Raw genomic sequence first — 14,987 nt, forward strand, 5'->3', positions numbered from 1 at the left:
TATTGTTATCTCTACTGTCAGAACTATTAGGCAGAAACTGTGACATGTATAATAATAAATCAAGCTTGGAAATTATACCTCTCACTTTATTTATTCAAAATTTTGTTCAAAACTACAATTTTTGCTACTATTTCTACTTCCATTGCTGCTACTAAAAAAAAGGCAAAAAAATATTATTATGAGTAAATATGTATTCATTTTATGCAGAAAAAAAATATCATTGCAAAATAAAGTAACAAAATAAATGTGTCACTTCAGGAATACCCCAGCAAACATCAAACGTTTTAAATTTCTGGTTACTTTTGGTTTATAATGCGTTTTAATAATATTCCAAAAACATTTTTGAAAACTCTAAAACAATTTGTTTAACTATTTGCCAAAATATTTTACAATGACATTTTGACAACATTTAAAAAATGTTATAACCTGACATTTAAATGTTATTAAAACGTTTGAGAGGTTTTTCTGTTTGCTAGGCAGGAATAGCCAATTCGCAACAGAGTTTGTTGGTTAATCTGGTAAAAATTTATTACAAAAATAGAACTATTAAATAAATTGCATATTACATAGTACTGAATAATTATAAATATGAATTGCCACAGCTTAACCTCGTGTGATAAAATCAACACTCATAATATTATAGACCATTAACCGTAATCAAGATATATGTACAAATAACATTCCTTAAAGAATTACGACCAACATCTTTTCTATTTGTGATGCGATCAAGCAAAATCAGTCGGACCTCGGAAATATTGATTTTGAGATATAGCCAAAGAAAGGCCATATTTCCTTTTGTTTCCTGTTGTTTTGGAAACTCTTTAATTGCTCATATCATTGGAACTGGTTGTTCAATTTCAATGGTGTTTTCTGCAAAATCTAGCTTAAATGCTTTTTTCTATCCTATATGAAACTGAAAATTTAATATTTCCGAGTTCCGACTGATTTTGCTTGATCGCATCACATTTAATGCAGAGGATGATTTAAGGAAGCCCCATCATGCACTGTAAAAGTGTAATCACTAGAGTTTCAACTGCCACTTTACTTTTCAAATCCCATTGAACTCTGTGCAAAAGATGTTGTTTTAGAATTGCCCGTGTGTCATTATTACTTGGTCGATTTCAGATCTAAAGTGATGTATGCATGAAGGATAACTCACACCTTCTGTAAATAACATAAAATGTGAAATCGACCAACTTTTAGAAGGTGTTTTTATTGTAAATATATCTGTCCAAATTCAAATTTAACCATGCACGTGTGTATGCAGTGGGCGGGCAGTGGTGTCATGTTCACTCACACAGCTGTGCTAACCGCAAGACTTGCTGGGAAGTGCTTAAATCATCCTCTGCATTTAATGCATGATTTTTTGATGAATGATCTCGTTTACATACAGACACACACCCCAGTCCGGCACACACCCTATACACACACCAACCAACCCCACTTGATTGCCATCAAAAATTGTGGATTAAGTAAAATTTCTGTGTGACAAAATATTTGTAAAGATACCAATAATCATGATAATTATAATGTTTATGATTCCTCTGGATGTCTTGGTTCGGAAGACGCTCATAAATTGTCCTTACATTTTGTAAAACTGCAATACCAGTTACTTAAAGGAGTATTTCGTGATCCTATCATCTCTTTTTATGACATTTTTCAGTAGATATCCACAAAAAAAAGCTTATTACCAAATTTTCAGTTGATTCCGATTTTGCGTTTGCGAGTTATGCATGATTATGTATTACACTGCTCCATAGACAATGTGTTGTAATTTCGTTCTGGTATACCAGAACGAAATTCAAATTTCACGATATCTTTGCTAAACGAATTAATCTGCAAGAAATTGTTTGTACATAGACATTATGTAGCCAGAGGTTTCCAGTGATATAAAAATCTTAACTTTTTTTTTATTAAGTGGGGGGATGATGCTGTGGATCACGAAATGCCCTTTTAAAAGGGCATTTCGTGATCCACAGCCTCATATCCCACTTTTCTATAATAAAAAAAAGGTTGAGATTTTTATACCACTGGAAACCTATGGCTACATAAAATTTATGTACCTAAAATTTCTTGCAGATTAAATCGTTTGGTAAAAATATCGTCAAATTTGAATTTCGTTCTGGTATACCAGAACGAAATGACAACAGTGGCCTATGGAGCAGTGTAATACACATAATCATGCATAACTGGCAAACGCAAAATCGGAATCAACTGAAATTTTGGGAGTAAGCTTTTTTCGTGGATATCTACTGAAATAAATGTCATAAAAAGAGGATGCTAGGATCACGAAATCCTCCTGTAAGTTACTAGACCGAAATAGAACGGGGACAAACTTGCAAAGGTGACTATCAATGTTTCAGGTATGTGTCCTTTAGTATCCTTCGTATGCTGAAAGAAAATGAAAAAAAACAACCATAAAATGAAATGAAATGAAATGAAATGAAATGAAATGAAATGAAATGAAATGAAATGAAATGAAATGAAATAAAATAAAGAAATTACAGTTAAATGAAATTAATGAATGGATAAAATTAAAGTCAAAATGTATAAATAAAATGGAGTCACAGAGATTTTTCACATTGCTGTAGTTTCTTTGATCGTCAGATGCGAATAATAACTAGACTTAGCTGTGGTCTAAGACCACGAACACAGCCGTGTTGTTATCCCTTAATGACCTTTGACCCAAAATATATGAAACCTCATAGACATTGGCTAATGTCAATGTATGTGTGTACGTGGCATCACTTTGCCATGTTATTTGTGGCAGAAGGGGCATTTTGAAGGTTTTTTGTCTTAAACCGGAAGTGACCCCTTAATGACCTTTGACCCCAAATCTGTGTACACCCCATAGACACTGGGTAATAACAATGCATGTATGTAACTGTCACTGTCCTACGTAATTTGTGGGAGAATATGCATTTTAAAGGGTATTTCGTTTTATACCGGAAATGACCTCTTAATGACCTTTGACCCCAAATAAAAAATACCACATATACATTGAGTAACTGCAACTCATATGTGAACATACCGTTACTGTCCTATGTTTTCCTTACCTAATAAAAAAATTTGAAGGTATTCCGTTTTATACCGGAAGTGACCCCTTAATGACCTTTGACCCCAAATCTGTGTACACCCTATAGACACTGGGTAATTACAATGCATGTGTGCGAGTGGCGTCACTGTCCTACGTAATTTGTAGGAGAAGATGCATTTTGAGTTGAAATCACGTTTTTGACCCCTATGACCCCTTAATGACCTTTGACCCCACGAGTTTCATGTGACATGTAGGGGCACGGTCAATGATCATTGTGACCAAGTTGGGTCAAAATCGATGTAAGCATGTGAGTGCTAGAGCAAATGTAATGGTTGACAGAAAGAAGAAGAAAGAAAGAAGAACCTGTAAGAAAAAAGACACAGCCGTGACTAACGTCACGGCTGTGTAAAAATTACAAATCACAGATTTTCAATGGGAGCGCACAATAGTAACAGGCACAATTGAATCGTTAAAATTGCAACTTATGGTTTGAAGGTTTGGAGGCGAATATCTTGGTTAATTCTTGCTCGATTTTCACGAACAGGGTGTCAAATGAGAAAACAAAGTCCAATTAACAAAATGTATGTTTCAGAATAATCCAAAATTGTCAGGTTGTTGAATAGCAAGGATGACTATAACCCAGATAACATGGCGATATTGGTCCGATGGTGGCCCAATTTATGTTCAATAATGGCCCAATATCATTTGCTCATGGGCCCAAGATTGGTCCAAGATTTGGCTTGGGCCAAATATTGGGCCTATATTGGACCAATTGAGGCCGCCACTGTGATGCCAATATGAAGATTACCGATGGTAACCAAGATTGGCCCAATATGGGCAGCAAAAGAATGCCGATGCCAAGATTGGCATTCGAAAACCAACGTTGGGCCAATATATGCATGTTATCTGGGAACTTACGAGTTTCTTTTTGTGCCTGGCATAGACTTAGGAAGATTTTTAACATGGGGGGGGGGGCTGAAACTGAATAGGTCACAAAGACCCCTTTTCCCTCTATTTTATCACAATTTTTTTAGTTCACCTAGGATTATGGGGGGGCTGAAAGGTATTCCAGCCCCGCACCAAAATATTGAGGGGCTGAGCCCCTCAAGCCCCCCCGGTTCCTAAGCCTATGCCTGCTGTACATAATTATATACCTCTGTTGCTGTATTTTATTGGTGGATGTCGATGACGATGTCCGTAGTCATCATGTCCAACGCCAGGGGGATGCTTTATGATTGGTCTTCGGGCATTTCTTGCTACAAACCAGAAGCAGCAGACTACCAGCACAACGATACCAATAAGTACAATGACCCCTGCAAGACCACCCACGATGCCAATAATGGTTGCAGTAGTATAACCAGAATCTGTATCAGCAAAATGTAGGGGTTTATGGTTCAATACCACTATTCTATAACACAGTTTTCAAATGAAAAATTGGTAATTGTTGTTGTTTTTTAATGTTTATTGTTTTAATGGCGCTTTATAAACACCTGTGTATTATTATTATTATGATTATTATTATTATTATTATTACTATTATTATTATTTTCTTATACAAGGTACTCTCACAGTGAAAAGACATTATTATCAATTTAGAGTAGAAGGATAAATCTCCAAATGAACAAAATGTCAACATATGAAGTAGTTGATGAACAAAATAGACTATTTACTCTAAAATAACACACCTTTTGCAGGCTTTGGTCCACGTATATCGTCGTCAATGATGATCACCTGCGCAATGCTGGGATCACCAAGAGATCCATTGACAGGAAGTAGCAAAGACAGTTCAAACGCTTCATCTGCTTCTCTATCTGCATCATTGCGAATGCGAACATCAACATAAAGATATGCAAGTCCCGCAGGAAAATTTAACGTCTGGTAGATTTCATCAAAATCGTCTACTTCTGCTCCATTGGCGAGGAAGGCACTCTGAATACCTAATATTGTTGCAAATTAGACAAATTATGATATCAATATTAGTGAATGAAATTAAATCCATCACTATCGTATTATCAGTGTGTCTTTTGACGTAACTCATTTTCATCAGTATAAAAATATGAACTCTTTCAAAGAAATTGAAAACATGAATACAAAACCCACCTAAGTCCATGGGAAGTGATTTTGAGAAAAAAAACATGTGTATCATTTTAATTCCTTCAGTTATATTTAGCTGGTCAATATGGTAAGTTTTACGTGCAAATGAGTGGGTTAACCTGTATTAGGTTGACGATTAGTATTTCAGGGACTTCGTGGGGGTTCATTTTAAATGCTGGACTTGGGTGTGTTTTTTAATCATATACAAAGACAACAATGTTAGAATGAGATTACCACTAGTAAGATAATACAAAATAAAGCTCAAAGTTATGTATAATGTTGATAAGCATTCTGCCATGTAATATAAGCCGCACACTTTCCTTGATTAAACCCATTTTATTTTTCAAAAGTCACTCTCCAGCAATGAATGTGTTACAAGTGAACTTTTATACATACTGGAGTTCAATCAATTGTTACAAGACTCAAATCATGGACTTGGGTGGTTCTTTCATACATGCTATTTTTTCACATGCTCAATAGACACAGAGGATGAATTTGAGTTGTTCTTTCATACATATGACATGCCTATGTATAGCAACAATTTCCCATGCTTAACTCAATTTCGCCAAAGTATGGACTTGGGTGGGTTTTGTATTCATATATTCAATTGTCAATTTCAACTTACGAACTGAAGCTGGACGATGAGTATACCCAGTTCTAACTACCGAAATGGGGCTAGTTAGAGCGTCTTCATAAATCTCGTATTCAACATTCCCAAGTGCAAACAGGGCTGTAAAATAATGCCAAAATTAAAATAAATACAACTTAATGCTACGTGTATAATATCAAGTGCTTTCTTAAGAACCACTGAACCAAATATAAGGTTTGTTTGTACTCATTTTACTACATTTTTCGTAGTGATTCTGCAATATGATCATGAAAATTCTTATACTTTTTAATTAAAAGAATGAAACGGCTCGTTTGCAGTCGACACTCGCGTGAAGATTATTTATCGGTTATGTAAGTTATAACACTGATAATACACAGATCACAAAACGGGATAAGAACATACACTGATAATATACAGATTACAAGACAAGTTAAGAACATACACTGATGATATACAGATCACAATACAGGATAAGAACATACACTGATAATATACAGATCACAAGACGTGATAAGAACATACGATGACATAGTGTGCACCCTTATGATTGTAACCAGAATTTACATGACAAACTAGCTGTCGACTAATCTGATACAGAGGACGTGATATGTAAATGAGACAGTTGAAATTATGCTCCATAGCTTTCACACTGAGATTCGGAGGCTTGCTTTTTGTTACTTCCCTATTTTACAGATAAATGCGCATGAAATGAGTCTTCCGCACGACTATCAGGTTAGTCGACTCAAAAATATGTAATGAATTTTTCCATACTTACAATCATCATCAATGATATATACTTCAGTCTGAGGTACATTGCCCAAGACTCCTCGATCTGGTTCAGACAGTTTCAAACGGAAAGCTTCCCGTGGTTCATATATAGAATCATCTGTAATTGGGATCTCCAAAGTATAGCTTCTCATCCCGGGAGGGAATTCGATACGTCTGGAAGACACTTCCTCGTAGTCAGAATCGGTAGCTCTGTTATATGTAGATGGTTCTGATGAAACAGCTTTGGGAAAATGCGGAACAGTAGTTAAGCATTCTTTGTATGAAAAGCTCCAAATCTTCTTATAACGGTCAAAGTTGTGCTCCCAAATCCAAGAACACATAAAAAAGACTTATTTGAAGCCATGTATCTATTAAAATATGTTTCATGGTTTAGTTCGATTCTGCGGAGTTTCCTAAACATTGCGATTGGGCTTGGATAATGGAACAGACCTATTATATTTAATTTGTTAATAATTTTACTCTTTACTTGCTGTGATGATGATGATGACGATGACGATGACGATGATGATGATGATGATGATGATGATGATGATGATGATGATGATGATGATGATGATGACGATGATGATGATGATGATGATGATGATGATGATGATAATAATAATAATCATAATATACTTACTGATGGCGGAAGTATGTAAAAGGTAGTTTCCCCTTACAATTTCAATTCTGACCACTCTACCAGATTCTAGAACTTCAACACTCGCATCCTTGAAGTTAAAGACTGACATTGGTAACGCTGAAAACCAATCAATGAAAATTGTAAGCGTTCTGTTCGAGTGTTCGTGCAACTGAATTAGCATACCGTAAAAATTCGTTAATAAGCATATTACCGAGTTGCTCTGACAAGAACGAATTTTTAGGATAGTTTTTTCATTTAGATATTAAAGGTGGGTAACCTGATTGAAAATCTCATCCCCCACTTTACCTCATCAAAATGCTGATTTTGGTATCAGAAAAAAGCTCATATTTTTCTCATAAACATATTGAAATTTGGCGTTCCAAATCGGTGTATTTCCGAAGAAATCATCAAACTGCCGAATTAGTCAAAACTATGGTATACTAGTTCGGCAGTTTTTTGATGATATCTTGGGAAATACACTGAGTTGGAACTTCTAATTTCAATACGTTTATGAGAAAAATAGCCTTTCACTTGAAATCAATATATTACATGATCATGATGATTACCATTAATAAAAATACTGTAGACTACCAATATCACACTGTATAAATGTCGGTAATTCCATTAGGCATTAGTCACATTTACAAAAAACATTTACAATTTCTTTTTGCATGAGTGCTTGAAAGGGATGACATTTTATGTTATACGTTTTAAAGAATTTGATTTTTCAAATATATGAGGTCACCTTCCTTTAAAAGAAAAAAATGAAAAAGTTTAACAAACTACCGTAAAAATCCGAGCAACTCGATAATAGGCACATATACTTAATAACGAATTTTTACAGTATTAAAGACAGGTTAGACCGGCAAGTTTGTATTTATTGACTCTATATTATTCATGAGGCAAAGTGAGCCAAAAAAGCTAACATTTGGTAAATGCGTAATATACTCAGTAATGATAAGTGCGTGAGAACACAAATTCGAGCCCCGGTTGTTGTCGTTAGTTTACTTAAAATTATCTTAATTACTTGCTTTATTGTCCTGTTATAACCCGTGCGAAGGAATTTCGGCACAAATTGACTTCCGGTAGAGAAACCCTAAATCCGCGTATTACTTGCTTTGTTGTCCTATAACCCTTGCGAAACTCGGTTTTTCATGACTGTATAATTAGTCTATTTTTGTATATATAGGGTGTGTTCTTCGTAACGGCAATTTGTTGTTTAAAAATGGTTGGTGGAATGATTGGCCCAGGCACATTGTTCATCTATATACAATTATTGTGGGTTTCGTATTCCGCACTATAAATCACCAAGGTTTGTTTTATCTTACCGCCGTCAAGGTCGTCATCATTGATAAAGACTATTGCTGCTGAATTCTGATCAAGTCTTCCACCTTGAGGATTGAGCAGTTCAACTCGGAAGGATTCTGAACCTTCAGGGATGCCATCGTCAAATATAGTGAACGGTATGCTACGCTTTTGTTGACCAGGATCAAAGTATATACGCGTTGGTGAAACCTGAGTATAATCAGCGATTGGTGTAGCTTGGCCAATGTTTCGAGTTTGTATATCTAGGTATAAAATAAATTTCAATCTCATGATTACAAAATTATAAAAGTGAACATATCAAACAAACATCATATGATATATTTTGCTAAGCCTACTCGAATACATTTTTAAATGACTTTGTGAAGCTCGGGGATATTTACATAAACTAAATTGAGAGAGCAGAAAAAAAATCAGGACTGAGCGGGGTGTGAACCCAAGACCTCATGATTACAGGTTGAGAGATAGATACACGGGAAATCTCACCTAGTCGTGATTGTATACTTATGTACTCTTACTGTGTCTTAGCGGCCAACTATATATTATATGTGACGCGATCAAGCAAAATCAGTCGGGACTCGAAAATATTTAATTTTCAGTTTCTTATAGGACAGGAAAAAAATTACAAAACTTAATTTTGCAGAAAATCCCATTGAAATTGAACAACCAGTTCCAAAGATATAAGTAATTAAAGAGTTTCCAAAACAAGAGGAAACAAAAGGAAATAGTTCCTTTGTTTGGCTATATCTCAAAATCAATATTGCTGAGTTCCGACTGATTTTGCTTGATCGCATCACATATAATGAAGAAAAGAGACTTATGCTTCACCCTGGCGAGGCGTAAGACAATCCGAGACATTAAAGTAATATATGCGAGGATGGGAGAGGAATGAATGTATCTTTCGTAAATTTAACATCGACATTAAATGTATACATTTTACTTTGGTGGCAAATTACCCAAAATATTAAGACAATGAAAATAAACAGTATGTGAAAAGGACATTAGGTATTGCATAAGTGTTATCAAATTAATTCCAGCTCTTGTTTGAAATCAGTTTTTAAACACCAAATGAGTAGAACTTAGATTGTTTAGTCTATGTAGTGTATTCATGGCATTTATGAATCTTAATTTTACACATTAAATCCATGCGTTTACCCTTTCTGGTTTCCGAGAGTGTGCAGTACCCATTAGTTTCTCTGAGTTTTCTGCCTATGGATAATATATGGGACACGGTCTGTAGCAGAGACTAATCATACTATATGTGACAACAATAATTTAAATAAAAACTTACAAACTAAACCAGTGTCATCCACATCACCATATCGTATGACGTCCACGTTTACGCTGCCTTTATCCTCGTTTACCTCGTACTGACTGCGGCTCAGACGGAATACAGCTATAACAATGAAAGCAAATCATTACTTGATGATACACTGTTGAATTAACATGGTCATAAAATAGCAGTCCATGTGAGTCTGACAGGCCTTCTCAACTAGTTTATTAGAAGTGACAACCGGGAAAGTTTAGTGATTATGAAGTGGCAACATGTTAAGGGAGGATGGGTAGGAAGGAACACAACATGGTCATAAAAATAGCAGTACAATAGTTGATATCAATCATGATAAACGACTGTCGGCCATTGTTATTATATAATTCATAGCATCCAGGGGCGTAGTCCATTAGCCTTTTTGAAAAATGGTAGCCACAATAAGAGGGCGCTGTTCAGCTTAGGTAACGCCTTAGAATTTACCGGGTAATTCAAAAGGCTTTACCCAAACTTAACAGCGCCCTCCTATTGTGTCTGTCATTCTTTTAAAAGACTAATGGGCCTCTAGTGTTCAGGGGCCAAGAGCAAAATCGAAAATGGGATTTAAGAGCTGTCAAAGGAGATGTTAAAAGGGCCTCGCACAGTGGCGGCACCAGGACTTTTTTTCTGGGGGGCATGGGGGCAAAGTGAATTTCAGGTAGGAGGCAAAATCGACAAATGCTGCGCAAATTGCCTCACAAAGTGGACATTTACATAATTTGGGTTTTTTTTGCCCGAGGCTTTTGCTACGCCCCTCATCTTATTAACATTTTTTACTTTATTGAGCACAAAAATCACATCATTCCACACTAACCGTCCCCATCGGTAGCCTCATTGTCATAAATATCCACTCTGGTAGTCCCTGTTCCTTGAATGTCACAACCAAAAGCATCACTCAAGAATACCTCAAAAGACTCGACGCCTTCCGCATCATTGTCATCGACAATTTGTGTAACCCAGTTAATATTGGTTACTCCTGATGGAAACTCGACAAGTTCGTTAAATGCAGTACCATAGTCGTTGCTTGGAGTGGCAATTGCTCCGTTGGTAACATCTCGAGTTGAAAGAACTTTTTGAGGTTTAAAATAATGTAAATGATTAGCATTAGGATGTTTGAATAATACACAACCAAATAATAGTTAGGGACGACTTCAAAACTCAACCTCCGATTGCAGCCGGTTTCTACTACGCAATGGAACGCGGTTCAGCTGCCATCACCCGGCGGTCGAGGTTTCAACCGGTGGTCGAGGTTTTGAAGCCGCCATTTACATATTGATATTGCATGTTTTCCATGACACGTTTGATTTGATTATTTCCTTTTCATTTATTTTTACATGATAGTTTCATATAACTTACGAACATTACGGTTCTTCGTTTGATCCGGACCTGGTGATTGGAATAACAACTTGCTGCTCAGCTTCAAATGCCGTAATGACATCATCCGAAAATGAGATGGTATCTGATGTTGAGAAAAGTAGGAGTTATGTCAATGTTGTAAAAAGAAGTATTCAACAAAAGTGGTAGCAGCAACAATAGTCCCGGATACATTTTGCAATAACGCTATTCTACGTAACTTAATTACATACACTGAACACTGGTAAGGTTTGTGGTTTGTGGTTCTTTGTCACCGGATCACGTTTATATACGTGACGAACAGTAGTACCGTACATGCTACACAGGACGCGCAAATATGGAGTTACATCGAAGGATTACATTTTGGAACCATTGACACACGGGCATTGACATAATTATAACAACGCTCTGCACCAGTCCTGGCAATAACCATGCGAAATCTCGGAATCCTGCGGGTCAACTAAAGGTTATAATCAATGAGTGATATGATATGTTTAAAAGGTAAGCCATACTATAAACATGTTGTATCTAAAAGGTAATTAGTAAATATATGAAAGTAGATACGTAATAAGTTTAATACATGTTATAGCTCATAGAGCATCACATTGTCACCCATTTTTCAGCGCTAGGCAGTTGCGGTAATGTAACTCAGGTTGGGGCCAGCTGTGCACAAAATATCGATCAATATTGTACATACCTGACGGCAGTTCGTCGTCATGAATGATGATTGTAGCCCGACCGTATTGCCCAATCTCGTTGTTAACATCATCAAGTGATATGGCAAGATGCACGTATACTTCTTCGTCACGTTCTGGTTCATCATCGTCGATGATAGTGATTTCAACAGTACGACTTGACTCTCCAATCTGAAACGTCACGGGAATCGTTGTACGGTCAAAATCGACGCCCGGTGAGGCCAGCGCCTGGCGACGCTTTCGTTTGCCGCCGCCGTAATTCCATTCCCTGCTAAGTTTCAAAACTACAAGTGAAATAAAGCATCATTCATGTTATTATATTATGAAGCTTCAATTAGGGGGTGAAACATTTTTTATATAGCAACGCAGATCTATGCAACTCCGTTGGTTTGCGATGTGCAAAGTGAGGCAAGGTATCGATTGGTTTACATGGTTTATGAAAAACTCACACCAAACCCTCACATCAGCCCTTTGTATTATGGGAGGTATCAGCGTATGTTTAGCAAATCGTACCTGTTAAAGAGAGTAAAAACGCCCTCTATCAAGGTCACGCCTTCCGGAAATAGGTCACACTACTATAATCCCATCAAACAACAGTGATTTGTTTTTCAAAAAAAAGTCTTCTAATTTAATAAGGGAATGACTCTTTGCAATAGTAATTAGGACTTGCTGGCTATAATAGAAAGGAAAAACGTGACAGGTATGACATATGAAATACTAGTATTAGGTCATAAAAACCTTTGACACATCACCTGACCTTCATGGCACCATATTTGTCTGGTTGCTCGTATTTGTGTCCTCGTGTGATAAAAATTATCAATCTACGCTGATTAGACTTAATTGGTGATAGCCTGGCAACATGAATTATTGTTATAAAAGTATGTACAGAAAAGCACCACAATACTATGTGAACATTTTCATTTCTGTATAATAATACTTAGAGAATAAACGATAGGAATTTTTATTTTGCCTATCCTCTACCTATGATAGACGACAGGCAGGTCCAATATTTTGAGTAGTGGATGCCGGCGCAGCCGGTATCCACTACGATAAAAATATTGGACCTGCCTGTCGTCTATCATAGGTAGAGGATAGGCAAAATAAAAATTCCTATCGTTTATTCTCATTCTTAGTCAGTTAAATATTATTTTAATAACTGTAAACAATTTTTTAAAGCAAAAACTAAGTTACCGTCATAAAAACTCCCTCATTATAAAATGAACGAAACTTGTTTACAACTTCACGTATTCTGTTGCGAGTACTACTAGCGCGTCGCGTATTCCGCACTAGTCTACGCATTACAGCGCAATACATACGCGCACCTCTACAAGCGTGTAAGGCATTATCAAGACGCATGATGACGTGGGGTCGTCTACGGCCTGATAAACGGCACCCGAAATCTTGCGATTGTCCAATCAAAAATGTGTCTACGAACTAGACCACTCCCACTGACTAAGAATGTATCTTAAATTAACGTGTTCTGGAAATTGTGTGCCGCCGATCACGTGAATTAGTGAACATTTTTAAGCCCAGGATATATATATATATATATATATATATTTGACATTGCTTGTTAGGAAACCATTTCTTTGAATCGATCACGTGTCTTGCAGTAAGTTGACAACATTGTGAACATTCAAAAATTTTGACCTAAAGAATCCAAAATTTTGGACAATCGTTAAGGCCATTTTTCCCAATCATTTGTGGATATCAATAACATCCGTGCTAGTGTGCGTGTTTCATATAACTAGCGATTCAATGATGGATGTATGGTGTGATATTCTAAGGTTATTATAATTATGCATGGGCCTATCATGAAACATTTATATTTATGTCTTTTTTATCAAATACACTTTCATAATCATATAGCATGTAACCTTTATAACTTTTGCATATTTTATTACTGCTATAGACTTCAGTAACTATTAAATGGGTGCCACAATTCCGACACGCTCTACGTTTCTGTGGCATCAACATCTCACACACCACACTATCACAGTACTATTTTTTAATATAATAATATGTAAATTAATAATAACGCATTTTGTACAAAAATATTTACACTGTATTAAATCACATTATTCTCTACTTGTACCAATGTGTGTTATGATGAAATAAAACCGAACTAAACTGAACTAAACTGAACAAGTCTGATATGGATACTTACGAACAGTCGCAATCGTATTCAGGTTCCCATCTCGTGTGACTATTAAAGTTGCAACTCCATCTTGCTCGTTCGCATCAAAAACCAGTCTATCGAAGTTAAATGCACCTAGTAGACAAAATTACATTTTAGTTACATGACAAATATATTCAGAACAAAATTAAAGGGCATATAATTATATTGCTCGGACAGCATCATATCATTTCTTGTTCAATTACCCCGATTGTTACGTGCCTTTCAAAATTTATTGAGCTGTACACATAAACATTTATTCATTTATTGGAGCTTGATGCTTGTCGACTTGTCAAGGTCTTTTTAGTGATTGAACTGTGGACAGAGTTTTGGAATTAAATCTAATACTGGAACTTATTTTTTGCAACTATTGCGACGTTGCGTCTGGAACCACCAGACTTCATCAGGCAACTGACCCGTTGGACTGGTCACGTGATAGACGGCTAGGTATCGACCCGATGGCACGGTCCAACGGGTCAGTTGCCTGATGAAGTATGGTGGTTCCAGACGCAACGTCGCAATAGTTGAAAAAAAAATAAGTTCCAGTATTAGATTTAATTCCAAAACTCTGTTTGAAACTACTGGACTAAGAACATTCACTCATTGGACTGTGGAGTTAGGCCTACATCTTTAGCCCCGTTTTTGTGACAGTGTGAGTGTATATATACATAGCAACTTTCTTTAACGGGCCGCGATATAACCACTCCTGTTCATATAATGACGTCATCGGTCTGTTGCATTGGAAATCAATGTTTTGCTTCGAACGCTAAAAAGGACCTTACGAGCCAGAATTTTACCAACACAATTGGTCTTTTGTCAGGAAAAAAACGAATAAAAAATGCAACAGGTGTCAGTTTGTAATGTAATAATTATTTTCTTTCAATAGAGTTCAACTTCATTCGGCAATATATATGCCCTTTAAAGCGCCGATAACATGAGACTATGCTCACTAGCGCGGAAGTCCTTTTTTAATACCGAATGT

General features: G+C 36.3%; 2 protein-coding genes across 3 annotated transcripts in view; both read right to left on the reverse strand.

Annotated features, from left to right (window-relative positions):
- Positions 1-2,134: 2,134 nt before the first annotated feature.
- LOC140159280 (uncharacterized) overlaps positions 2,135-14,987 on the reverse strand; it is a 70,085-nt gene continuing 57,232 nt past the window's right edge. Inside the window, exons 24-26 of one of the 2 annotated variants that reach the window (XM_072182697.1) lie at positions 4,723-4,974; positions 4,192-4,401; positions 2,135-2,391 (exon numbers count right to left, since the gene is read on the reverse strand). In XM_072182697.1, coding sequence (XP_072038798.1) covers positions 2,375-2,391; positions 4,192-4,401; positions 4,723-4,974 — 479 coding nt within the window. In that variant the 3' untranslated portion in view covers positions 2,135-2,374. The remainder of the gene's footprint in view (positions 2,392-4,191; positions 4,402-4,722; positions 4,975-14,987) is intronic. The other variant, XM_072182696.1, reaches the window with a different exon arrangement.
- LOC140158402 (uncharacterized) overlaps positions 5,081-14,987 on the reverse strand; it is a 27,540-nt gene continuing 17,633 nt past the window's right edge. The window contains exons 15-23 of the mRNA XM_072181493.1: positions 13,997-14,101; positions 11,832-12,113; positions 11,147-11,240; positions 10,596-10,804; positions 9,767-9,871; positions 8,481-8,720; positions 6,517-6,750; positions 5,757-5,861; positions 5,081-5,100 (exon numbers count right to left, since the gene is read on the reverse strand). Of these exons, the coding sequence (XP_072037594.1) occupies positions 5,081-5,100; positions 5,757-5,861; positions 6,517-6,750; positions 8,481-8,720; positions 9,767-9,871; positions 10,596-10,804; positions 11,147-11,240; positions 11,832-12,113; positions 13,997-14,101 (1,394 nt within the window). The remainder of the gene's footprint in view (positions 5,101-5,756; positions 5,862-6,516; positions 6,751-8,480; positions 8,721-9,766; positions 9,872-10,595; positions 10,805-11,146; positions 11,241-11,831; positions 12,114-13,996; positions 14,102-14,987) is intronic.

The sequence above is a fragment of the Amphiura filiformis genome, chromosome 8 (assembly GCF_039555335.1).
Source record: "Amphiura filiformis chromosome 8, Afil_fr2py, whole genome shotgun sequence".
Classification (NCBI taxonomy): Eukaryota; Metazoa; Echinodermata; class Ophiuroidea; order Amphilepidida; family Amphiuridae; genus Amphiura; species Amphiura filiformis.